This window comes from Mirounga angustirostris, unplaced genomic scaffold (genome assembly GCF_029215605.1).
Source record: "Mirounga angustirostris isolate CCGP_5_RB_7025 unplaced genomic scaffold, mMirAng1.0.hap1 SCAF_3, whole genome shotgun sequence".
In the NCBI taxonomy this organism is placed as follows: Eukaryota; Metazoa; Chordata; class Mammalia; order Carnivora; family Phocidae; genus Mirounga; species Mirounga angustirostris.
Genome location: NW_026991711.1, coordinates 162616537 through 162642881, shown reverse-complemented (window position 1 = coordinate 162642881; position 26345 = coordinate 162616537). Strand labels below are relative to the sequence as shown.

At 38.7% G+C, this 26345-nt stretch overlaps 1 protein-coding gene and 4 non-coding genes across 9 annotated transcripts in view; all 5 read right to left on the bottom strand.

The window, feature by feature from the left end:
- Positions 1 to 880: 880 nt before the first annotated feature.
- The window catches only part of NOP58 (NOP58 ribonucleoprotein), a 33988-nt gene continuing 8523 nt past the window's right edge, over positions 881 to 26345 (bottom strand). For 2 of the 5 annotated variants that reach the window (XM_045868192.3, XM_064586932.1), the window contains 12 exons: positions 19766 to 19887; positions 15459 to 15595; positions 13591 to 13655; positions 12320 to 12454; positions 11399 to 11544; positions 10515 to 10641; positions 8457 to 8620; positions 6954 to 7088; positions 6695 to 6756; positions 4624 to 4757; positions 1527 to 1693; positions 881 to 1154 (listed from right to left, as the gene is read on the bottom strand). In XM_045868192.3, the coding sequence (XP_045724148.1) occupies positions 1104 to 1154; positions 1527 to 1693; positions 4624 to 4757; positions 6695 to 6756; positions 6954 to 7088; positions 8457 to 8620; positions 10515 to 10641; positions 11399 to 11544; positions 12320 to 12454; positions 13591 to 13655; positions 15459 to 15595; positions 19766 to 19887 (1445 nt within the window). In that variant the 3' untranslated portion in view covers positions 881 to 1103. Of the gene's footprint in view, positions 1155 to 1526; positions 1694 to 4623; positions 4758 to 6694; positions 6757 to 6953; positions 7089 to 8456; positions 8621 to 10514; positions 10642 to 11398; positions 11545 to 12319; positions 12455 to 13590; positions 13656 to 15458; positions 15596 to 19765; positions 19888 to 24656; positions 24775 to 24978; positions 25032 to 26345 lie in introns of those variants that run through there. The other 3 variants (XM_064586931.1, XM_045868191.3, XM_064586930.1) reach the window with 3 other exon arrangements.
- Positions 10283 to 10366, bottom strand: LOC123840112 (small nucleolar RNA SNORD11). Its single transcript, XR_006789922.1, has one exon. It is a non-coding gene; the product is annotated as a small nucleolar RNA SNORD11 (small nucleolar RNA).
- LOC123840113 (small nucleolar RNA SNORD11B) lies at positions 11258 to 11339 on the bottom strand. Its single transcript, XR_006789923.1, has one exon. It is a non-coding gene; the product is annotated as a small nucleolar RNA SNORD11B (small nucleolar RNA).
- LOC123840103 (small nucleolar RNA SNORD70) lies at positions 24794 to 24880 on the bottom strand. The gene has a single exon (XR_006789913.1). It is a non-coding gene; the product is annotated as a small nucleolar RNA SNORD70 (small nucleolar RNA).
- On the bottom strand, positions 25571 to 25659 carry LOC123840102 (small nucleolar RNA SNORD70). The gene has a single exon (XR_006789912.1). It is a non-coding gene; the product is annotated as a small nucleolar RNA SNORD70 (small nucleolar RNA).

Sequence of the window (26345 nt, the reverse complement as noted above, 5' to 3'; positions counted from 1 at the left end):
TTTTTTAAAGATTTTATTTATTCATTTGAGAGAGCAAGCATGCAGAGTGGGGAGGGGCAGAGGGAGAGGAGAAGCAGACACCCCTCTAAGTGGGGAGCCGAACACAGGGTTTGATCCCAGGACACCAAGATCATGACCTGAGTTGAAATCAAACACGCAATTGCCTGAGCCACCCAGGCGCCCCAAAGCTATAATTGTTTTAGCTCCTCCACCTGTTGAATGCTGTTATTGAACTGGGATTTAGCATCATGCCCATGGCATACACAGAGATGCAAGACCGAGAGTCCTATGAAACTTGTGGCTATCGTGACTATATGGCTGTCAATCAGGCTATTGTTCACATACTGTAAATACCGTATTTTAGAAACAAGGATTTCTCTTTGGTGTTCTATGTCCTGGTTTATACCCATGGACATTTTATTTTTGGTCATCTTGTTTTCCTATTATTCCCCCATTCTTTACTATTAAATCATTTTGTTATCCTTTTAAAAATATCACCTTAGAAAAAAATCTGCATCTATGTTAGTGTTAATGATTATTTTGTTGCTCCATTCAGAACTAGGAAGTAAAATAAAGGATACAATTTTTTTACTTTCTGAAGGGATACAGAAAAGTTTTGCTCACCTAATTTTAAAATTTTGAACACAAAACACAGCTTTATTTAAATAAATACAGACAGTCCAAAAAGGAAAAAGAAACGTTAGAGTGAGGCTCTTAAATTGGTCCACCTAATCACAGCCTCCTGAAAGGCTGTTTCAATTAACAGTTCACAACTCCCACTTTTCAGCTATAATTATCAAAGTAATAATCATCAAATGCTAAATAAAATATAGAAAGGAGCATAATTGTCCACCTAAAATACAGAGATCACAGAACTACCTTAAAATACAAAGAAAATATTTTTATTTGTATAACAAAGACTCTAAGAAATGATGACATAATCAAGTTAACAGAATTGGTGTCAAGACACATAGGTTTGAAAAGGTACAGATGATTAGTAACATTGTTTCATCCAACCTTCCAGTTAGAGAACATCTCAGATACATTCCTGACTGAATCTTAAGTGTGATGTATCCCAATGATTCAAAGATGGTTCCCTTCAGTTAGTCCTCATTATCTCTCTTTTTTTTCTTTTTCTTCTTTTTCTCTGGACTCTGAAAATAACAAACAAGAATGCTTTTGAAAGAGCTGTAAAATGTATGGGTGAGGAATAATAACTTTATCTTATAAGAAGCAAAGTAGATCTATTTCCCTCAAAAACAAACTTAGGTTAAAGATTAAAACCTAAAAATATAAAAATCACCTCTATGAAAATCTGTAGCAAGTTATATTCTCTCTTCCTCAATGTAAACCCATTTTGTAATAAGACTCTAGGTTTGGGAAATGGCCTTTTTTATAACAATATCATTTTTATTTTACTGTTCCTTCTATGAAACCATCTTGACTGCCTGCTCATTTCTAATATAGAAGAGTACAATAAAATAGAGACCCGGCCCATGCCAACAAAGTATTAAAAACAAACATACAGGAATTGCTGTGCTGGTGCATGGTTCCTCCTCAGAAAGCGGTTCTTCCTTAATGTGTTTCTTTTTGTCCTTCTTCTTCTTCTTCTTCACAGATGTCTCCTGTTCTTCTACCACTAGTACTCCTTCTTCTTCTTCTTCTTCCTCTGTTGCTACTGGGGCTTCTTCAACTGAATGGGGTTAAGTATAAAGACAAAGAATTAACACTATATCAGACCTCACTTCCCCCACCTTTTGAATCTCAGTTTTTTCCCATCATTCTGGTTGACTATCCAATGTTTATTTATTATAAAATTTTGTAACTGGAAGGTCCTTCAAACACCTACCTAGTCCAAGACCACTAACTTTACGAGATCATGTAGCCATGTATGGAAATTAGGATTGAAACAGATCATCTGATCTCCAAACCCAATGTTTTTTGGAAATTGTCAATTGTATTATAAATTATGAAGAGTCTGTGCTCTGGAGGGGCGCCTGGGTGGCTCAGTTGGTTAAGCGTCTGCCTTCAGCTCAGGTCATGATCCCAGGGTCCTGGGATCAAGCCCTGCATTGGGCTCCTTGCTCAGTGGGAAGTCTGCTTCTAGCTCTCCCTCTGCCTGCTGCTTCCCCTGCTTGTGCTCTCTTGCTCTGTCAAATAAATAAATAAATACATACATACATACATACATACATAAGGGGTGCCTGGGTGGCTCAGTCATTAAGCGTCTGCCTTCGGCTCAGGTCATGATCCCAGGGTCCTGTGATCGAGCCCTGCATCGGGCTCCCTGCTCGGCAGGAAGCCTGCTTTTCCCTCTCCCACTCCCCCCTGCTTGTGTTCCCTCTCTCGCTGTGCCTCTGTCAAATAAATAAAATCTTAAAAAAAATAAAAAAATAAATGAAATCTTAAAAAAAAAAAAAAAAGAATTTGTGCTCTGGAGTTAAGAGACCTGGGTTTATTCAACCTGCTGTGACCCTGAGAGGAAGTCACTGACTTCCGTAAACCCCATTTACTCATGTACAACTCAGTGATGCCTATTTTACTGGATTTAACGAGATAACGTATCACGCTCGGCACATCAGAATGCAGACTCAGGGGTGCCTGGGTGGCTCGGCCAGTAGAGTGTCTGCCTTCGGCTCAGGTCATGATCTTGGGATCCCGGGATCAAGCCCTGCATCGGGCTCCCCGCTTGGTGGGGAGCCTGCTTCTCCCTCTCCCTCTCTGCAGCTCGTGCTCTCTCTCTCAAATGAATGAATGAATGAATGAATAAATAGAATCTTTTAAAAAAAAAAAAGAGAGAACTCAATAATAGGTACCTATCATTAGAAACTCGTTCAACAAAAATATATTTAGCACCTACTAAATGCCAGGGCATTTCCTAGACAACTGGATACAGCAGGGCATAAAACAGACAAAAAAATCCCTGTCCTTCTACATCTTTTTTTTTTTAGGAGTGGAGGCAAAAAAATGATATAACCATACAATATTTTACACAGTAATCAGTGCTAAGAATAAAAATAAAGCAGGAAGAAGAACGCTGAGGAAGGCAGTGCATACGGGTACTTCAGACAGGACAGTCAGGCAGGCAACACCTGGAAGAGGCAAAGGAGTGAATGATGCACCTACCTGGAAGAAAAATATTCCAGGTAGAGAGAAGAGCAAATGCTAAAGTTATTTTGGGAGAGGTGAGTTGGTAGAATCAAAGAATAACAAGGAGGCCAGTGTGGCTAATGGAGTAAAACTAAATGAGAGAGTTAATGGGGGGTGCCATTGTGGCTGTTACAATAACAAAAGCAGTGGTGGATAAGTGGTTAGATTATGGATTTTCAAAGTAGAACTGAACTGAGAGGATTTGTTGCCAGAATAGGGGCACCTGGCTAGCTTAGCTGGTGGAGCATGTGACTTTTGATCTCAGGATTTTTAAGTTTGAGCCCCACACTGGGTGTAGAGATTACTTAAAAAGAAAATCTAAAAAAAAAAAAAAAAATGTTGCCAGAGTAGACTTGGGTTGTAAGAAAAGAGTAAAGGTTAAAGGCCAAAGCAACTAGAACTGCCATTAATAAAACAGACAAATTTGTGGAGCAACAGATTGAGACTGACAAGGATATAAGAATGTTAAGTTTGAAAAGCTTACTCAATATATAAGTGAAGATACTGGAGTTTGCGGTTTCAAATGCTATTAATGGGCTTAGGGATCACCTTGTTTTGTTTTGTTTTTTTAAAGATTTTATTTATTTATTTGAGAGAGAGAGATGAGAGACAGAGAGCAGGAGAGGGAGGAGGGTCAGAGGGAGGAGAAGCAGGCTCCTCGCTGAGCAGGGAGCCCGATGTGGGACTCGATCCCGGGACTCCAGGATCATGACCTGAGCCGAAGGCAGTCGCTTAACCACTGAGCCACCCAGGCGCCTGGGATCACCTTACTTGTTAATAAATAAGAGAAACATAAAAGTTAAATAACTTTATGTTTTCTTTAGCCAGGGCAGGAATCCACATTTGCTGATAATATATTTTTGACCACTAAGCTATTTAGAATCCAAAACTTAAATCAGTCATTACTTTCATGCCCGATTTTCCTAATAGACTAGCTGGCAGGCATTCAACACAGGTACTTCTAGTAAATGGGGTTACCTGCTTATCAACTTTGCAAGATAGCCTAGTTCACTGGAGAGTACCTATTAAATATCATTATTATAATGATGGTTACCAATATGTTATTACTCTAGTCCATTCTATATAACAGAAACAAGAAAACCACTGCTGCAAATTCTACCCTTATCTATGTAACAAAAACTCAGTGACTAATTTAAAAACCATGAACTTTTTTTCCTTTTTGAGCTGATTCTCAAAATAGTTCACGTGATAGGAACTGAAGTTTGGTACACTTAGCATAATATGTGATTCCATATATTCAAAGAAGTGCTTCTCACATTCCTCTATGAAGTCTGATAAATTTAATACCTTAACTATTCTCAAGGAACACAATGGCTTAAAACACCATTAACTTTCAATATGGGTGGTTTCACAATAAAGTTCAACAGCATGTACTTACTTCCCCAAGACTTATGAAGTCCGTCTTTCTTAAAGAGTATGAATATAAGCAACATTTTAAAAATTCAAACTGACCTTTAATTTTAACCTTGGCTTTTTTGGCCTTCTTTTCAACAATTTCATCTTCTTTATCTACCTGTTCTATCTTGCGTTTTTTAGAACAGGTTGGCAGTGTGGAATCACCAGAAGGATCATAAGTCTTCACTTCACTATAAGAGTCAAAGAATTATAGAAAATCTCTACAAATACTTGTAACTGAAATAATTCTAAGCAAGTTTAGAAGAGATGCCATTAGATAATACTTATATAACCATACAAAACTGTTTCATTTTAGTAGCTTTGGGGCAGTTTATGAAAACTAGTAATTTCCAAAAGGTAAAGAGGTATCAATCACTATTTTCCAAGTAGGTCAATCACACTTCAAGAGAAGTGGTGAGTTAAAGTGAATTCTCATTTAGTAATCAATGTAATGACTATGGTATAGAAAAACATTAAATCAGTATGGGGAAAAATGGAGAAAATTTCTTTACAACAAATGATTATTCTAGAAAGTAAAAACTGAAGCAATTCAAGTTTTAGAAATAGGGCAAATTCAATGAAAACAAAACGCAAAACCTAAATCAAGTTAACACAGAAGACTTCATCACAAAACCCCAAAAGGCAGAAGAAAAAGGGGCTACATATGGATGAAGATTCCCTAAAAGCCTACATTTGCTTTTGTTCTAATGTAGCAGAAAGAAAAAACTTAATAAATCTCATAACCGGTGCTTCAAGTGCATGTGTTTAAAGTCAAAAGCATAATGGCATGAGAATATTAAAATATTGTTCAAAACAAGCTAAGGAATGTTTCATTTCTTAAGTTTATTTGTAGAGTCATGGCTGCTTAATTTTTATACATTAAAAACAATTTAAAAAACAAAGATCCACACTTACCAACTAAAGACACAAAATTAGACTTTAAAAATTACAAAATAGGGCCTGGGTGGCTCAGTTGGTTCAGCGACTGCCTTCGGCTCAGGTCATGATCTCCGAGTCCCGGGATCGAGTCCCACATCGGGCTCCCGGCTCAGCAGGGAGCCTGCTTCTCCCTCTGACCCTCACCTCTCGTGCTGTTTCTCTCTCTCAAATAAATAAAATCTTTAAAAATTACAAAATATATATATGGTCACTGTTGAAAACTTGGAAAATTCATAAAACATAAAATATTAATGCCCATAGCTGGAACACTTTTGGTTTCTTTCCAGAATAAAAGAAGCAATTTTTCTAAATACGTACGTTTAAATATATATGAATATTTATAGTAAGATGTTACTCCTTGCCCAGTTTAAAATTTTACTATTAAATTTTTTTTTTTTTTTTTTTTTTAAGATTTTGTTTGACAGAGAGAGACACAGCAAGAGAGGGAACACAAGCAGGGGGAGTTGGAGAGGGAGAGAGAGAAGCAGGCTTCCCGTGGAGCAGGGAGCCCGATGCGGGGCTCGATCCCAGGGTCCTGGGATCATGACCTGAGCCAAAGGCAGACACTTAACGACTGAGCCACCCAGGTGCCCCTATTAAAATTCTTACTTACAGGAGTCCTAAGGGAGAATTTATGGGTTAATGACTAGAAACATTTTAAAGACTCCTGATACATACTGTCAAACCACTTTCCAGAAAAACTGCACCACATTCTACTTCTATCATCACAACCTTACCAGTACTGAACATAACCTCAAATAACCAAAATCCCTCTCCCTACATATATCTTTTGTTCGTTTCATGGTGAGGTCTGAATACTATTTACTATCAACATCTGAAAATGAACTAAATATTAAGAGGAAAAAAAAAAGCTAAGGGGCACCTGCCTGGCTGCGTCAGTTGAAGGAGCATATCACTCTTGATCTCGGGGTTATGAGTTTGAGCCCCATGCTGGGTATAGAGATTACTTAAATAAATAAGACTTTAAAAAAGAGAAAAAAGCCAAAATATATACCATGTATGTATTTATTACAATATGAAAATGTTTGTGATTAAAAATTAGAAATATGGAAAACTATAAAAAAAATCAGAGACACTGAGGTGTTTGTTTTATTATAAACACTGCTGTCGTCAATTAAAATTTAATCAAGCAGATATTGTTCACCCATCCTCCCCCAAATGTACTTACCTTTTATGTTCGTATTTTTCTGTTTTTGCTAACGCTTTTCCTGTTCCACTTATTTTCCGTATCTAAGAAAAGATACCGAATCTTTGTAAATATAAGGGAAACTGTCAATAGCAGGAACAAAAAATGTTATTAAACATACTAAAATTTATCATTTAAATAAAACTACTTAGTAGGTGAAATGAGTAAGTACATAAACTACTTAAAGTTTATCTATTTTTGATAGCTAACACTTCTACAATAGGCAGGATGTGGTCCTTACCCCTCTATCTTCCAAGGTCCTCAACCTGGCCTCTAATTTGGCTCTGTTCTCAACTCCCATCGCAGAACTGGAATCTTCACCAAAAGCATCGTACCGGATAGCCAAAACAGTTTTGGCTGCCAGCATTCGAGAAATCTGATAGAGAACTTAAAGTTAGAGGCATTCAAACTATATTCCAAGTGGAGATGATAAAATCCTCAATAACTTATTCATGAGAAAACTGGAGCAAATCATCAACTCTATCATTCACTCTAGTATTTTTTAAAGTCAGGAATTGTGAAGTATTATGAATCATACAACTGAAGCCACCTAGTTTATATGTGAATCTCTCACTGGTTAACTGGTTATATACAACCCCATTCGTTTTGTTGGATGAAATAATATTGCAGTAGTTCATGTCTAAAACAAGCTCAAACTACCCTTCTAATGTCTTCCTTTAATTTCTACTCAGTGACCTTAGTTCTACACCATGAGGTCATCTGGAAAAAGCGTAGCCCCCCTTTTAAGCTAATTAACACTTTATCAACCCTTTCATCAATCTGCTCTGAATTTTATAACATTTCAGTTTTTTTCCTTAACATTCTAGTTTCTGTTAAATTATGTACCCTAACCAAAAAGCTTGAAAGTACTTAATATGCTGAAGACTCAGCTTTCTCATCTATAAAACTGATACCTTACATCTCGCAGCGCTATTAAAAGGATTCACTTAAGTCCCACTAGGTGTTGATCACAGTGCATGGTTATTATTTTTTTTAAAGATTTTACTTATTTGGCAGAGAGAGAGATAGCGAGAGAGCGAACACAAGCAGGGGAAGTAGGAGAGGGAGAAGCAGGCTTCCTGCTGAGCAGGAAGCCCGATGGGGGGCTCGATCCCAGAACTCTGGGATCATGACCTGAGCTGAAGGCAGACGCTTAACAACTGAGCCATCCAGGCGCCCCTTTTTTTAAATTTTTTTTTAAAAGATTTTATTTATTTGACAGAGAGAGAGATAGCGAGAGAGGGAACTGGTTATTATTTTAAAATTCATAAATGATGATGTTAAATTGATTTCTTGCCACACAGAAAACTTTTGATGTGCCATCAACTCCATCCCTCACAAACAGGTGGATTCTAGAAAAATCCTAATATAGGAAAAGAAAACAGCTTTAACAAGATCAGTAACACTTTATCTTTAAAAAATAATAGTAATAATAATTTTTTTTTTAAGTAAGCTCCCAACATGGGGCTGGGAACCCCCACCATGAGGCTGGGAACTCACGACCCCGTAATGAAGAGCTGCATGTCCCACTGATTGTGTTAGCCAGGTGCCTCCAGCAACACTTCCTTATATTATTTTCTTTCACAAAAGTGCTTTTTAACTCAAGAATTCACCATTCTCTATTTAATGACAAAGAAGCAGTAGAAAAATTTTATTGCATACTATAGAATAGGCAGAAAATGAATTATCGGTGGGCGGGGGAGGGAGAGAAAAAACAACCTGCCTCAGAAGAAATGCAACTCACCTTTCCTTTGTGTTTGGGACTTGTCTGGCCTACGAGTGAAGCATGATAAATGAGACCATACTTTGGAGTATCTCGTCTAGACTTCAGGGCTCTGAAGAGCGCCTTTTCTGCTCCAAGAATCTGAACCGTAGAAGCTGCATGTTTGGCCAAATTCAAAAGAGAACCTTCAAAAAAAAAGTAGTAGTTACAAGGAATGCAATTCCAAGTATTTGAAAGTTGCATGTATTAAACATAAGACATATAATCTAAGTATTATAGCCACCACAGTAAATAAAAATCTGATATAATAGATTCTATAGTCAGAGATTCCCTAAAAAGCCTCAGCATTTGTGATTTATCCATGTAGCACCATAAGCAGAGGCTTACAATGAATGCTTACAACAAACTGAAGGTGCAATTGAACTTATTTGCCCGAGAGATGGTATTAACTATTCTACATTCCATTAGCATACCACAGAGGAGGATTTTAGACATCAAATATTCTGCTTCAGACATGAAAAAAACATACAAATATATGGATACTCAGGACATCTCAACAGAACTATGTGATAACTTTCTCACACTTTATCTCTGTTGTTTAAGATATGGATGAAGAGATAAAAGTACACTAATCAGGTATAAAAAGTTACTGCTTTGGAGTGCCTGGGTGGCTAATTGTTAAGCATCTGCCTTCAGCTCGGGTCATGGTCCCAGGATCCTGGGATCGAGCCCCACATCGGGCTCCCTGCTCCGTGGGAAGCCTGCTTCTCCCTCTCCCACTCCCCATGCTTGTGTTCCCTCTCTTGCGGTGTCTCTCTCTGTCAAATAAGTGAAATCTTAAAAAAAAAAAAAAAAGTTACTGCTTTGTTAGATTTATTGCACAGATTTTGTCAGAACAGACCCCCAACATTAATGCTCAACCACTAGATACATATCTAAAACTCAACACAAGCTTCTGTTAATCCCTGCATCTCTGACCACAGAAGTTTAGTTAAGCCTATGAAAATTTGCATGCAGACAACAAACCAGCCAGATGATCCCAACCTCACAGCTGAGGGTATTTGAATGGGCTGTCTGACTAATGATGCAGTTACAGGGGCTATTCTAGTTTAGACACTCTGATGTAGATGATACATTAAGATCTTCTGTGACGGATTGTAACGATGACTCCAATAACAGTGATACTTCACTCTATTTGCAAATATTCAATTATACAGTATTATTTTTATAGCATACCTTCTTTGTAGCATCACCATACACACATATGAAGTCTTTTTTTTTTTTTTTAAGATTTTATTTATTTATTTGAGAGAGAAAGAGAATGAGAGAGAGCACATGAGACGGGGGAGGGTCAGAGGGAGAAGGAGACTCCCTGCCGAGCAGGGAGCCCAATGCGGGACTCGATCCAGGGACTCCAGGATCATGACCTGAGCCGAAGGCAGTCGCTTAGCCAACTGAGCCACCCAGGCGCCCCACATATGAAGTCTTATTATAAATTTACTAAAAATATTTTGCATGTCAAATATATTAAAATAGCATATTCAGTAGTGAACCATCTTTTAAAAAAAAAAAAGGGTATATATCACCTGTTGTGAGAACTATTCCTATTTAATCTGATGAGGGTTTTTTTGTGTTTGTTTGTTTTAGAGATGGGGGGGCAGAAAGGGGGAGAAAGAGAATCTTAAGCAGCCTCCATCTCACAACCCTGAGATCATGACTGAGCCGAAATCAAGAGTCAGGCGCTAACCAAACCCCTAATTTGGTAGGAAGTATTAACTGATTTCAACCTCCTGCATTCATCTGATTATTCTCATTAATGGTAATAAACATCTGACAACGGACCACAAGTGTCTCAGAAGAGGTAGTGACTGAAGATGCCTTCATTATCCAAAAGGATATCAGGCATACGCATCAGAATCATCACTGAACACTTGGTCCTTAGTCCTCTCCCATATACCATCTACTTATATTTATTACCTAAATTTTTTAATAAATGTAATTTTAGATGAAAAAATAATCCTAGGAGGAAAACAATCTACTCTAAATATCCCTATTTAGGAGTTACATTAAAATCATCACCTGCATGAGCAATGAGCCGTGCTCCCACTAATTCCCCAACCATGACTGTAACGTTTGGTGCAATGGCCATCATTCGATTTTGCAGATATTCATAGAGCTGGGTTCTATATTCTGAGATTTCAATTACCTAGTATAAGGAACAAAATCAATATACCACAAATGACTTGTGTAAAAATCACATAAAAACCACATGTCTGAAATAATAGAGTCCTAAATTGTCATAGATCAGCCGTGTAATCCTGGGAAAACAAAGCATTCCTTATCTCAGTTTCCCATTTTAAGAGAGATTTTATGAGATAATAAATGCAAACAACCTACTACACTGCCTAAAAATATTAGTCAATATTACTGTTATTTTTAAAAACTCCACGGGCTAGACATTGTGTCATCGGTTTTTTTTTTTTTTTTTTTGGTGATCTTTTTTTTAAGTGTGTGTGATCTTTTTTTAAAGATTTTGTTAAGTAATCTTTACACCCAACATGGGGCTCAAACTTACAACCCCAAGATCAAGAGTCACATGCTCTACTGCGATTTCCAAATTGGTGGTGGTGGTGGGGAGGCGGAGGGAGCATGCCAGGATACAAACAGAGGCTGGAATTAAATAACTCAAGCTGTATTTCTCGGTCTTATTAACGGATTCATAATTCATTATCCAGACAATGCTAGCTAACAATACAAATAAATTAGATAGTATTCTTTCAGCTTACTTCAGTATGTATTTCCCCCTCTAATTATACAAATCAAGATGGCATCAGATGAGGTAGTGACTGAACACCCTCATATTTATCAGGTGAATGGTAAGTTTAAAAATCATCATTACCATCAGAAAATTATTTTACATAGCCGGTCCCACCACAACTAGTTTCTCCATGTGTATAGTTTACCTGAGTGCAAAGATGCAGAATATTGCAAATATCTTCTTCTGAAACCTCTGTTCCCATTGATATCTCCGCAGCTGCTTTCACTTCTGCTTCAACTTCCTCTGGCAGTAATTCAGAAAGTTTGGCTGAGGCATAATTCTTCCTATCGCCTATGGAATGTTTGCAGAGGATGAGGGAGAATCACTCTTCAACAAATTATATAAAATCCAAATAGTCAAAAAAAAAAAAAAAAAGTAGAGATAAGCCAATGAAAAGGGTGCCTAAACAAAACAAAAAGCGAACAAGTTTGACCTACTAATTTTCCTTATGTAAGGCTTGATTTTTAGAGATTAAAATCTCTCCCCATCATCTCCCTCCAAAAAGGTATAAATTAGAATAAAAACAAAATACCCCATAAAACAGGACTAATAATATTATAACAGACAATTTATAGCTAAGGTTTTATTAAAGTCAGTGCCATGAATTCTTGGGGTGGTAATACGGTAATGCAATATGAGCCTGGTTAAGTCCCATTTGTTAACCATCGTTAGGTTCTTCTACTAATATTATTACTGTACACTGGTATGGAATATAACACTAACAGTAGAGAGAGCAGTACCAGCTTTAGTATTATAACATACTGCAGGATTTCCCACGTCTACAGTTGCTCCTATTAATGGTAAATTCACTGAGATACATTCCACCTTAAGAAGCCAGTTTAAGAAAAACCAAATCAGAGAACCACGTTCTCTTGTTGTACTGGCCATTGAAGTCAAAGTTCAAATTACCAGTTTCTGAATTCCAACAGACACTAATTTGGCTACACTCCCAAAATACACATAAATTGTAAGGAACTCTGGGAAGCTTGTTAAGAAAAAAAATTACTGTAACTCATGTCTTGGGATGCAAATAAATTATTTTCAATGCCTTAAAGGATAAACTTACCGACTTTCTGTAAACACTTGCAGTATGTCAGATTATCTGAAATAATTTTTCCTAATTCAGGGAAATGCCAGCCATACCATTCTCTACACCGCATAATGTAGTTGTTTAGTTCTTTATCTAAGTCATCTAACAAGGCTGCAGTAGATTAAAATGAAAAAGAGGAACATGAAAGGGCTTTAAAAAACTAAAATATACATAAAATTTACCATTTTAACCATTTTTAATTGTAGGTTTCAGTGGCATCAAGCACATTCACAATATTATTCAATCATCACCCACTATCCATTTCCAGAACTCTTAGATCATGCACAAATGGAAACTCTGCACCCATTAAAAACACCTCATCCCCACGTTCCCCCATCTCCTGGTAATCTCTTCTACTTTCGGTCTTTTACGAATTTGCCTGTTCCAGGTACCTCATAAGCGGTATGTATCACACAACAGTTGTCTTTTCTGTGTGGCTTATTTCACAGCATGTTTTCAAAATTCATCCATGTTGTAAACCTTTTTAAGGTTTAAAAATAATTATCCAGGGGCGCCTGGGTGGCTCAGTTGGTTAAGTGACTGCCTTTGGCTCAGGTCATGATCCTGGAGTCCCAGAATCGAGTCCCGTGTCGGGCTCCATGCTCGGTGGGGAGTCTGCTTCTCCCTCTGACCCTCACCCCTCTCATGCTCTCTCTCTCATTCTCTCTCTCAAATAAATAAATAAAATCTTTAAAAAAAAAATAATTATCCATTATGTGTATGTACCCCATTTTGTTTATCCATTCATCTGTTACTGGGTATTTAGGTTGTTCCATTTTTTTTTGGCTATTGTGAATAATGCTGCTACAAACATGGGTGTGTATGTATCTGTGAGTACCTGCTTTCAAGTCTTTGGAGTACATACCCAGAAATGCAATTGCCATTTAAAGGGATTTTTAAAATTGGAAACTTAAGCGTTTGATGTTTCCAAAATTCACTTAATGACATGGGAGAATGACCTATTAAAAAGCAAAGTGAAAAAAGCACAATGCACTAGATCCCACTTATTGATCTGCTTCATGGAAAAAGACAAATTTGTTAACATCACTAGTGTTAATTCACCTTATCTCCGACTAGTCAAATTATGGGTGGCTTGCCTTTTCTATTCTGCATTTTCTAGTTTATTTACTTTGCTATTAAAAATCCTAATTAATCTTTTCCTTCTTCAACTGATAAAATTATAAAAGACACAGTTTTAACAGCAGGAAAAAGTTATGAGGATCAGACCTCACATACAGTATACTTACAAATTGCCTGAACAATCATGGTGTCCACTTTATCAGCACTAAATTTCAATCTATATCGGGACAAGCTGAGGATAAGGGGGGGAAATAAAAAATTACTGACAGCAGCTACGAAAAGAGTTTAATTAACATCTTGAAAAACTTTATTTTTATTTATTTGTCAGAGAGAGAGAGAGCACGCACACAAGCAGGGGGAATGGCAGGCAGAGGGAGAAAACAGGCTTCCTACAGAGTAGGGAACCCGATGTGGGGCTTGATCCCAGGACTCTAGGATCATGACCTGAGCTGAAGGCAATCGCTTAACTGACTGAGCCATCCAGGCGCCCCTTAAAAAACTTTTTAAAAACCAAAATCCCTCTTAGAGCTACATTAATTTTCCCAACACAGGAAAACCAGTTGAACAAGACAATATGCAAAACTAGGAAATACACATTTAAAAAGAAAATACAGGGGTGCCTGGGTGGCTGGTTGGGCATCTGCCTTTTGTCGGGTAATGATCCCAGATCCCTGGGATGGAGCCCCGCATAGGGCTCTCTGCTCGGCAGGGAGTCTGCTTCTCCCTCTGCCCCACCCCCCATTCATGCCTGCCCTGTCTCTCTGAAATACAGTCTTAAAAAAAGAAAATACATCGGTCCTGCTATAACCTGTATTTCTGAAATATGAATTAATTTGTGAAAGACAAACAGGATAATGCTGTGTAGTACAAATCATATTGGTTCATGTATGAATTTTACAGGGTTTCAAGGCTTTACACCAGGAGGTTAACACATGAAAACAGAAAGCCCATGGAGGAACATTACTGTACATAAGGTTTTCTTAACCTTGGCACTGTTAACGATATGGGCATGATAATTCTTTGTTGTAGGGGCCTATTCTGTGCACTGTGGACATTTAGCAATATTCCTGTCCTCTACCCATTATGTTAGTAGAGACCTGACCCCACCTATAACAGCCAAAATGTCTCTAGCCACTGCCAAATGTCCTCTAAGGGGTATTTAATTGCCCTTGACTGAGAACCACTACTGTTATACAATGTCAATTAATCACAAGCTTGAATCTTGACGCAGTTTAGCTGCTTGTGCGCTCTTAAAAATGCTTATTACAAAGTTATCCTTAATTTTTATGCATTTTGCTCATCTTTGTAACTCAGCAGCTTTAACCCTTCCGTTGATTTATGCTATTTTTTGTCCAAAGGTACAGACCTGTTTATTATTCCTTTAATATAAATCTAACATGTCTTTTTAACTGTATTAATATATAGGGCTATTTTTGATAGTGCTCTGGTTATAAAGTTGCATAGGTTTTGAGTAATCTACCTTTAATCCTATTTTTTTCACTGAAAAACCCTGTTATTTTAGTGTAATCTCACAGAATGCCAAACCTTTCAGAACACTTATCACAGTACAGCAGAAATGCCTGTTCTAATGGACCTCTGGTTAAACATGATAGGTCAATGTGCTTCTCTTTGGCTTACTATAAAAAGTCAATACAAATTGGAGTAAAACAAACAACAGATACACACAAAAGGAGACCACAGCAGATGAGAAAATTTGGGGAGATGAAAAGATGGAGGGATAGCAAATGATTCAGTAGAGATCAGGGAAAGAAAAAAGGGAAAGCCCAAGAATTGTGGGGCTCAACACTTGAAGAAGGATAAATGCCTATGATGAGGACTGCCTGGGTTATAATCGTAACTTACCAGTGAATTGATTTGGGGCATCAGATTCATCTATAAAATAAAGATACTACTACTGTTTTCCTCATAAGATTACTATGAGAAATAAATTAGTATTTGTAATATGCTTAAACCAGTGCAACACAATTGCTTATTAAACAGGAATAAGTGGACTCTATTTTCCAGTAAATCTCACCTGTGTGCCAATCCAAGACACATAGCTGCCATTTCACGTGGTTCTACTCCAGGGATTAATCCATCCATCTGGGAACGGATTCCTCTCATAAGTTCATTAACAACAGGACTATGGATACAACTGAGATTCAGCTTTTCCTGTAAGAAGAACATCTGTATCAATGAAATAAGAGTTTTGGGTACCTGGGTGGCTCAGTCAGTTAAGCATCTGCCTTTGGCTCAGGTCATGATCATGGGGTCCTGGGATCAAGCCCTGCGTTGGGCTCCCCGCTCAGTGGGGAGCCTGCTTCTCCCTCTGCCCCTTCCCCCTCACTCACGTTCTCTCTCTCAAAATAAAGAAAATCTTTTTTTAAAAAAAAAAAGAGAAATGGGCGCCTGGGTGGCTCAGTCATTAAGCGTCTGCCTTCGGCTCAGGTCATGATCCCAGGGTTCTGGGATCGAGGCCCACATTGGGCTCCCTGCTCTGCAGGAAGCCTGCTTCTCCCTCTCCCACTCCCCCTGCTTGTGTTCCTGCTCTCGCCATGTCTCTCTCTGTCAAGAAAATGAATGAAATCTTTGAAAAAAAAAAATGATAAAAAAAAAATAAAAAATAAAAAAAGAGAAATAACAGTTTTTAGGGCACCTAGTGGCTCAGCTGGTTAGGCATCTATATGCCTTTGGCTCAGGTCATGATCCCAAAGTCCTGGGATCAAGCCCCACATTGGGCTCCCTGCTCAGTTGAGAGTCTGCTTCTCCCTCCGCCCCGCCCCTTGCCCTGGCACATGCTCGCTCTCACTAGCTCTCTCTCTCAAATAAAAAAAAAAAAAAAAAAAAAGTTTTCCTAAAACCACTTAAATATTAAAATAGCACAGATTTAGGGGCGCCTGGGTGGCTCAGTCTAAGCGTCTGCCTTCGGTTCAGGTCATGATCCCAGCGTCCTGGGATCGAGCCCCGCATTGGGCTCCCTGCTCAGCGGGGAGTCTGCTTCTCCCTCTCCCTCTCCCCCTGCTGTGTTCCCTCTTTCACTGTGTCTCTCTCTGTCAAATAAATAAATAAAAATCTTAAAAAAATAAAAAATAAAAAAAAATAGCACAGATTTAAATATTTTTTATTTAAAAAAATTTCTCATTTCACATTTTTGTAGTGTTTGTACAAAGAATAATAAATGCAGATTGTTTGATAAACACAGTACAGTACTGTAAATGTACTTTCTCTTCCTTCTGATCACCCCCTCCACGCTTTTTTAAGTAGGCTCCATGCCCATGTGAAGTCCAACTCGGGGCCTGAACTCAAGAGTCAGATGCTTAACCAACTGAGCCACCCAGGTGTCCCCGATTTTCCTTTTTTCTTTAAAAAGACTTTTTTTTTTTTTAAGATTTTATCCATTTACTTAGAGAGGGGGAGAGAGAGAGAGCATGCGTGAGCGCACAAACAGAGAGAGGGGGCAGAGGTAGAGAGAGAATCCCAAGCAGACTCTGTGCTGAGCACAGAATTCCGATGTGGGGCTGATTCCATGACCCTGAGATCATGACCTGAGCTGAAATCAAGAGTTGGATGCTTAACGGAGTGAATGACCCAGGCGCCACCCCCTTAAAAAAAAAAAAAAAAAAAAAAAGGATTTATTTTTAAGTAACCTCTACACCCAATGTGGGGCCTGAACTCATATCCCGAGATCAAGAGTTTTATGCTCCATCTACTGAGCCAGCTAGGCACCCCCGATTTTCTTAATAATATTCTTTTCCGGGGCGCCTGGGTGGCTCAGTTGGTTAAGCGACTGCCTTCGGCTCAGGTCATGATCCTGGAGTCCCAGGATCGAGTCCCGCATCGGGCTCCCTGCTCGGCAGGGAGTCCGCTTCTCCCTCTCCCACTCCCCGCTCTTGTGCTCTGTCTCTCAAATAAATAAATAAAATCTTTAAAAAAAAAAAAAAAAATAATAATAATATTCTTTTCCAGGGGCGCCTGGGTAGCTCAGTCAGTTAAATGTCTGCCTTCAGCTCAGGTCATGATCTCATGGTCCTGGGATTGAGCCCCACATCTTAATTCTGGGCTCTCCGCTCAGCAGGGAGCCTGCTTCTCCCTCTCCCCTCTGCCTACTTGTGATCTCTCTCTGTGTGTCAAATAAATACATAAAATCTTTTAAAAAAGTAACATTCTTTTCTCTAGCTTTATTTATTTATTTTTAAAAGATTTTATGTATTTATTTGACAAAGAGACACAGCAAGAGAGGGAACACAAGCAGGGGGAGTGGGAGAGGGAGAAGCAGGCTTCTCGTGGAGCAGGGAGCCCAATGCAGGGCTGGATCCCAGGACCCTGGGATCATGACCTGAGGCAAAGGCAGACACTTAACGACTGAGCCACCCAGGCGCCCCTCTAGCTTACTTTAAGAATATAATACCTAATACATATACAAAATATGGGTTAATCAGCTATTTATGTTATTGGTAAGACTTCTGGTTAACAGTAGGCTTTTAGTAGTAAAATTCTGGGGGAGTCAAAAGTTATACACAGAATTTTTTTTAGAAAGATTTCATTTATTTATTTGAGAGTGTGGAGGGGCGGGGAGCAGAGGGAGAAGGACAAGCAGATTCTGCACTGAGCCCAACATAGGGTTTGATCTCACGACCTGAGCTAAAATCAGGAGTTGGCAGCTTAACTGACAGAATTTTGACTGTGCGTGTGTGGGGAAGGGTTGGCACCCCCAACCCCTAAGTTATTCAAGGGTTTACTATACAATTTAACTTTTTACACACCCCACACACACTAATAAATTTTGTTCTGCACACCTTCATTTTTTTTCATTCTGCATTGTATTTGCTAAGTCCTTCATATAAATCTATAGTTCTAGTTCATCAAATGCAAATAATTACATGCATGCAAAATTGATGTATTACATGATTAAGAAACAAATACTTGGTATGTATGTGCTTAAGAAACAATATTTGGTATGTATGAGTGATCTTCAGTGTAATTTTTTTTTTTTTAAGTAGGCTCCATGCCCAGCATGAAGCCCATTGTGGAGCCTGAACTCGCAAGCCAGAGATCAAGACCTGAGCTGAGATCAACAGTCAGATGCTTAACTGCCTGAGCCACCCAGGCATCCCTTTAATGTTAAGTTTTTAAAACAGAGAAACTGGGGGTGCCTGGGTGGTTCAGGCAGTTAAGCATCCGACTCGGGTTTTGGCTCAGGTCATGATCTCACAGTCGTGGAACTGGGCCCGAGTCAGGCTCTGCGCTCAGTGCGTAGTCCGCTTCAGATTCTCTCTCCCTCTAATAAATAAATAAAATCTTAAAAAAAAGAAAAACTGAAATAAAATATTAAAGATACCTATAATCCCACCATCTAGCAATTTGTCATTCTGTATGTATTATGCTAAAATTTAATTTTTTAAAAAGATTTTCTTTCTTTATTTGTAACAGAGAGAGAGAGCACAAGCAGGGGAGTGTCAGGCAGAGGGAGAAGCAGGCTCCCCATTGAGCAAGGAGGCAGATGTGGGACCTGATCCCAGGACTCTGGGATCATCACTTGAGCTGAAGGCAGACACTTAACTGACTAAGCCACCCAGATGTCCTTAAAATTTAATGTTTTTTAACAGAAAATTACAACTAACACTTGTGGGCACTTCATGGAATGAATATAGAGATTGACATCATCACAGAAAACTTCATTACTTACCAGACAGTATTAGAAATAATTTATTTAATTGAACTTCTTAAATTCACAATCCTGACCTAAAAAAAGTCCCTCAAATCTCCTTAGCATTTTCCTACCTAAGAAGACCTACAATATAATATAAACCTTACTTTAAAAAGCAGGGGTATGCTCACAAACACAGTAATTAACCTGTCACTATAATATCTACTATAATCACTGAAGATCAAAATAATCACGACCAGCTCTCAAACTGTTCTGCTTTTCATGCTTGGGAGCCCACTTTTCCAGTCTTTCCACTTTCATCTCCAGAGACTCTACCCCCTGCTAAAGTTTTCTAATAAAACACATACACTAAAGAGAAATGTCATATCCTCATTTCTGTTGAAAGAAAAGAAATGTGACTAAACAAAAACATGGCAGGATATACATAGTGTTAACAGATCTCTGGGTGGCAAGGTTAAAGTTAATTTTTATTACTTTTTGGGGTTAATATTTTCTACAACAAACAGGCATTACTTGTTTGTACTTGGGTCCTGATAATCGTATTGGAAATCAATTATTCTGTAGCCTAGGAAAAAAGATCATGTAATAACAAACAACTCAATACAAAGGCTAGGCTTTGTAGCTACTATACTGTATGACGAGTTCTGATTAGCAGGCATGAAAAACATAGTTACCTTTATGACCCCTCCTAGTTTAGCATCAGCTACAGCCAAGGGTTCATGGGCCTCTTTTACTATTTTCTTCAGAACTTTCTTCAGCTGCTTATTGATTTTGCCCTCCATTAGAGCTGTGAATGCTTTTAAGGAAAAAGAAAAAAGAGTTAACTCTCAAGTTTTTTTAATTTTAAGAACCTCAAGATCTCGTTTAAACTTAAAGAATAAAGCAAAATAAACACTTCCTTTCAAAAAGTTGAATTTAACATTACTTCTAAAATGAAATGATAAATGCAGAAAACACTGAAGGAGTTACACATTTCAGTCTCATCTGATCTTCCCACCCTCATTTAAGTTCTAGAACCAGAAGTTAAAAGCAGATACAGCATTCCTTTCCTTATGTCATATGAAATCTACTCTTGAACCCAGACAGAGCTCGAATCAAAATGTTAGAAACAATCTATTTTGGAATGACAAATAGATTTACTCTCCAATGTTACTGTAGGCAGACTGGCCTGATGCTCTGTGAGATACCCTAAAATCCTGTCAAGACTGTAGTAAAAAGGAGTGTATCCATTTGGAAGGTCCTGCTGCAGTGTAAGCATGCCTGAATGAAGGCTTTGCTAATTCCAGATCCAGATGTCATCAGGTCTCTACCTGTAAACCTCCAGTGACAGAGAACTCACTACCCAAAGGCAGACTATTCTATTTGGGACTGCTTTCATTTTTGGCAGGTTCTAAATCCGCTACTTTGTAACCCTCACCCTTTCTTAGGCCTACACTTAGGATGTTCTGGACCCACATGGACTAATATCTCTTCTGCTGTCAGGGTTTTGGCTGAATTTTTTTTTTTTTTTTTTTTTTTTTAAGATTTTATTTATTTGACAGAGAGAAACACAGCGAGAGAGGGAACACAAGCAGAGGGAGGGGGAGAGGGAGAAGCAGGCTTCCCGCAGAGCAGAGAGCCCGATGCGGGGCTCGATCCCAGGACCCTGGGATCACGACCTGAGCCGAAGGCAGACGCTTAACGACTGAGCCACCCAGGCGCCCCGGGTTTTGGCTGAATTTAAAGTATGCCTGCCAGGAAGGAAGTTGGCCACAATTTCTAAGCAGGCAGTTTATGCTTAATCAGCCAGGTACCTTCTCTTTCCTCCTGACCACATCGCTATCCATTTGAGTTACAAGTCCATTTCATCTGTTATCTGGGAAGATGAAAGATGAGGACAAAAATCATCTAGCTACCACACAGCTCTTACAGAGCTCTTACATTCTAAGAAGCTGAGTCTCAAGCTACTTTTTTTAGGTTATAACCTTTTACATACCATATTGTACAACACTGACTCCTTATAACCTACCTTTCTAGTAAGAGTTATATTCTTTCAAGTTTTTAATCTTCTATAATTAAAAAATTTTATTCAACTTCTAGCTTCTGGTTATCAATCTTATACTTCAGTGTTTCCCTTTTTAAAAAATTTCTTAAGCAAAAATTTCTACTCTAGAGCTAACATTTACATTTACCTTCCCTTTATTATTAAAAAGCATGTTAATTACTCTTCATAATATATATATTTTTTATTTTTTATTTTATTTTTTTAAAAAGATTTTTATTTATTTGAGAGAGAGAGAATGAGAGACAGCACGAGAGGGAAGAGGGCAGAGGGAGAAGCAGACCCCCCGCTGAGCGAGGATGATGTGGGACTCGATCCTGGGACTCCAGGATCATGACCTGAGCCGAAGGCAGTCGCCTAACCAACTGAGCCACCCAGGCGCCCCATACTATATATTTTTAAAAGATGGCAGAAATGGTGACAGGTAAAGGGGAAACTGAGTCTTCTCTTACTTCACTAGCCACTTTTCAGCATCCCCTAGTAATCTTCCCACTTCATCCAAAAGTAGGCTTGTACCAAATTCTTTTTTTTTTTTTTTAAAGATTTTATTTGTCAGAGAGAAAGAGCGAGAGTACCAAATTTTTCGGTAGTATTTGGAAGACTTGCAACTTGAAAATCAGACCGTAAAAATAAAGCTCTACATACAAACAGTATAATCTTCAGATATAAATTTTTTTTTTGAAGATTTATTTATTTTAGAGAGCGAGCAAAAGCAAGTGCATGCTCAGGGGGGAGGAAGAGAGAGTCTTCAGCAGACTGTGCACTGACGCCAGCTCCATCTCATAATCTGAGCCGAAACCAAGAGTTGGGTACTTAACCAACTGCACCACCCAGGTGCCTTTAAATTCTTAAAAAAAAAAAAAATTCAACCTTTTATTTTCATTTTTTTTTTTTTTTAAGATTTTGTTTATTTATTTATTTGACAGAGAGAGAGAAATGGCATGAGAGGGGATAGGGTCAGAAGGAGAAGCAGGCTCCCCGCTGAGCCGGGAGCCCGATGTGGGACTCGATCCCAGGACTCCGGGATCATGACCTGAGCCGAAGGCAGTCGCTTAACCTACTGAGCCACCCACACACCCCTTATTTTCATCTTTTAAGTTTATTTATTTAAGTAATCTCTACACCGAACTGGGGCTCAAACTCATGACCCTGAGATCAAGAGTCACATGCTCTTCCAACTGAGCCAGCCAGGGACCCCAAAGGCTTTTTTTTTTTTTAAAGTAGGGTCCACATCCAACATGAGGCTTGAACTCACGACTCTGAAATCAAGAGTCTCATGCTTCATGCTCTACGGACTGAGCCAGCCAGGTGCCCCTCAATATAAATTCTTGATATCACAACACATCAGACTGTTTCTTAGGCTATGGGGTTTTTAAATGCATACTATGATATCTATAACCGCTCAGTTTGGGTTCTGTCACATCAAAATTTCCTTATAACAGGGAATGGAAGTTAATTCCCAGGAAAGACTGCTCTCTTAATAAGGTGATATTTGAGTTTCTAGTAAAAATAGATGGGAAAAGATTCTTGACAGAGCTCACTATTTTCATTCCTTTACCCAAAATATTTATGTGCTAGAATCCAGGAATTTGATGGTGAAGAACAATGTAGACTGTGCCTTCATGGAAAGTAGATGGGGGCTTAGCTTAGCAATTAAGTTAAGTAGAGTTCTTGTTCATTCATTAACGATCCACTCCACACTGACCAGCTAGGTCTGTGCAGTTGCAAACATCTCTCCCACACGGACCCTCACACCATAAACAGGCTTTCCAAGGAGGGCTTACTTGCAGCAAGACACACCATTTCACACCTTGCACGGGTTTGGGTTTAAACAGAGAGTTCACAAGAGTTTCCCCCCATGCACAGACTCCTACTAGCAGTTCTCAGACCTTCTCGTCTAGGACTCTTTACAAGAACCCCAAATTCTCAGCTAGCATGGCATCTGGCCATTTATCTTTACATTATTTTAAGGAATACCAAGAGCTCAGGAGGAAAAGGAGATACTCCTCAAGCCTCAGTTTTCCTTAAATAGTGATTAACATCTAACCCACAGGACTGCTTCAAGGATTTAACAATTTTGAAATGAGGAGTACAAAACCGGACAATCACTACATGATCAATATATTACCTATTAATAGTAAAAACCTGCTTCATGTTTGGGTAGAAGCTGGATCTATCCGTTTAATAAGGACTGGTCGGAAATACCTCAAAAAAGATTAAAGAAGTTATATGCAAAAAGGAATTCAAAAGAAGCCACTTGGGATCAGGGCCACTCACTTTACAATTCCAGCGGAAGTTCAAATCACTGTCTATGTGAATAATGTCCCCCAGAGTTGGAGAACAGCCAACACAATCTCACCTGGAGTCCTAACAAAATTCTACCCATATAATTTTAAAGTTGTGATGAACAGATCTTTTAAAAAATTCTCCAGGCAGGGGTGCTGGCTGGCTCAGTTGGAAGAGCATGCAACTTGATCTTGGGGCCATGAGTTCAAGCCCCATGTTGGATGCAGACATTACTAAAAACAAAAAAACAAAACAAAAAAAACCTTCAGGCAAAAATTATCATAGTTGTGCTTTAATGGCTCTGTGAGGCTTAATTATTGACTTACTGATGAAGCAGTCCTAGAACTATTTTTAAAAATTAAAAAATTGGATCCATTTGTGGGTCTTCCTTCAGCTACCCTTCTGCCAATGTTGGGGCAGCCCATTAATATTCCAGCATGTTTAGTTACGTTCCTAATTTTTATAAAAGAATTATACCCTTCTCTTGGGGCTGATAAAATTATTTGGGTTTGTGAAATTCTTGCCTAATTATATGCCATATCCTTCCTTATGGTCCTACATTTTCAAATTTTACCGCCAAGCGGTTGGCTGATTGGATATACGGAATTTAAGCAATTGAAAAATCCACAAGCAGAATTTTATATCCAGGCTTCTTGCTTTCCCTAACATTAAAAAACAAAAAACAAAAAACAAAACCCTTGAGACCAACTGCCAACTAAAGCCAAGCCTAGTTAATAACACCTATTGTCTGTTCTCCCATCATGAGGACCAGTTGAAGGACAGGAGTCATCCATTCTTCATGCCCCCTTCAGATTAACTCTTAAGCCTAGGTGTAGTTTTTGCATTAAAAACCAAACCAAACCAGGGCGCCTGGGTGGCTCAGATGGTTAAGCGTCTGCCTTCGGCTCAGGTCATGGTCCCGGAGTCCTGGGATCGAGTCCCGCATCAGGCTCCCCGCTCTGTGGGAAGTCTGCTTCTCCCTCTGCCTCTCTCTCTCTCTCATGAATAAATAAATAAAATCTTAAAAAAATAATAAAATAAAATAAAAACCAAACCAAACCATACACACAAAAGCCTATTAGTTTTCCTAAAACTTTTAATAATATTGTACTCTTCTGAACTAAAAATGTGTACTTCTGGAGAGCTGCTGTATTATTATTTTAACTGTGAATCCTGGCTATTCTCAACTTTACCCCTGGATTAATATTATCAGACAGCCGTGTACTTGACTACATTACCTTGGTCCCTTGTAGAACAGCTTTTACTGAATTGTGCTTCAGCATTATGCTGTTGGTTTCCACAGGGAGATCAATTTAACCACTTCTCACCTCTCATCACATGGGGGGGAAACAAACCCTATGGTGAAAAAAGCTAACTCAATGTTGTCTCAGTGGTAGTGACGAATTTGAGTTAGATCACTTAAATTCAATTCCAAAAAGAATGCATCATTGACAACATTGAATAAGGTTAACTCAGGCAACTGAAGCAAATAATCTTTTGATAAGGATAATCAAGTGACAAGATTAAAAAAAACCCAAAAAAGCTAGTCTTTCACTTTACCTGCTAATGCTTCTGCTGTATCCTGAAATTTCTCAAAATGTTTTAGCTTTACTCTAGAAGGAAAAAAAGAAAAGTTATGAGGGCATACTGGTTGTGCAAAAACCATGTATTTAGGAAGAAGGTTTTGGACTGTTTTGTTTACCAACAGAATACACCTTCCCGTCACTGGGTATCAGGGTGCAAAGTCAGGTAAATTCTTCTTTAAACAACCAGTTTCTCTAAATGTTAGGTTAGTAATGTCTGGACTACTGCAGAGGTTGTAGGCTTTGAAGGAAAATAAACATCAGCAAAGAGGTTTGATACCACATCTCAACCACAGGAAAGATGCTGAAGCTTCAACATAACCTCTGCTGCTTAAAGCTGGACACAGATCCTTAGAAGGACAGAGGAGACCTTAGAAAAGGTATTAAGAGTCCCTCTTAAGTCAGGAATCTCACAACAATGATTTGTCCATCTCATACAAAGGCCATTAAGAAATAGTTTATCATCAAATCTGATTGCTGTTACCCTTATTTTACCCCCTTCCTCCCCCATAAAGGGTATATGCAAGGTAACATCATTTTATATTGAAACAAAAATATATGATGAATAATTCATTGTTGTCTCAGTGGTAGTGACGAATATTTGAGTTAGATCATTTATATTCAGTTCCAACAAGAATACATCATTGACAACAATGAATCAGGTTAACTCAGCCAAATGAAGCATACAGCCCTTGAAAAAAAAAAAAAAAACTAGTCTTCTATTATATCTAAGATAGTGTTGTTTTAAGGAAGATTTTCTTACCTGCCAGGGAACAAAAACGCTGGTGGGTCCCTTAAATACACACTTAACAACGCAAAAAGATTTTAGGAAAAGTAGTAATTTCATCTTATTCTGCCTCTCCCCACCCCCATTTCCACCTTTCTGAAGTGGCATTTGTTCATCTCTATGCTTGCATAAGTGCATATAGAGATATACAAGAACCCTGCAAAAATGGGATCGCATTATACATATCATTCTGAAGCATGGTTTCCTTGGTATACCACTGACCTCTCTCCAAGTTAGTAAGAGATCTATAGATATACTATAATTTATTCAGTAATTCCACTACTTAGGGCCCCTGGCTGGCTCAGTCAAAGTAGAGCATGTGACTCATGGAATCTCAGGGTCATGATGAGTTCAAGCCCCACATTGGGTATAGAGATTAAAACAGTAACAACAGGGGCGTCTAGGTGGCTCGGTTGGTTCAGTGTCCGACTCTTGATTTCGGCTCAAGTCAAGGTCTCAGGGTTGTGGGATCGGGTCCCACAGGCTCTATGCTCACCACGGAGTCTGCTTGTCCTTCTCCCTCTGCTCCCCACCCCCACTCACAGGCGCGCTCTCTC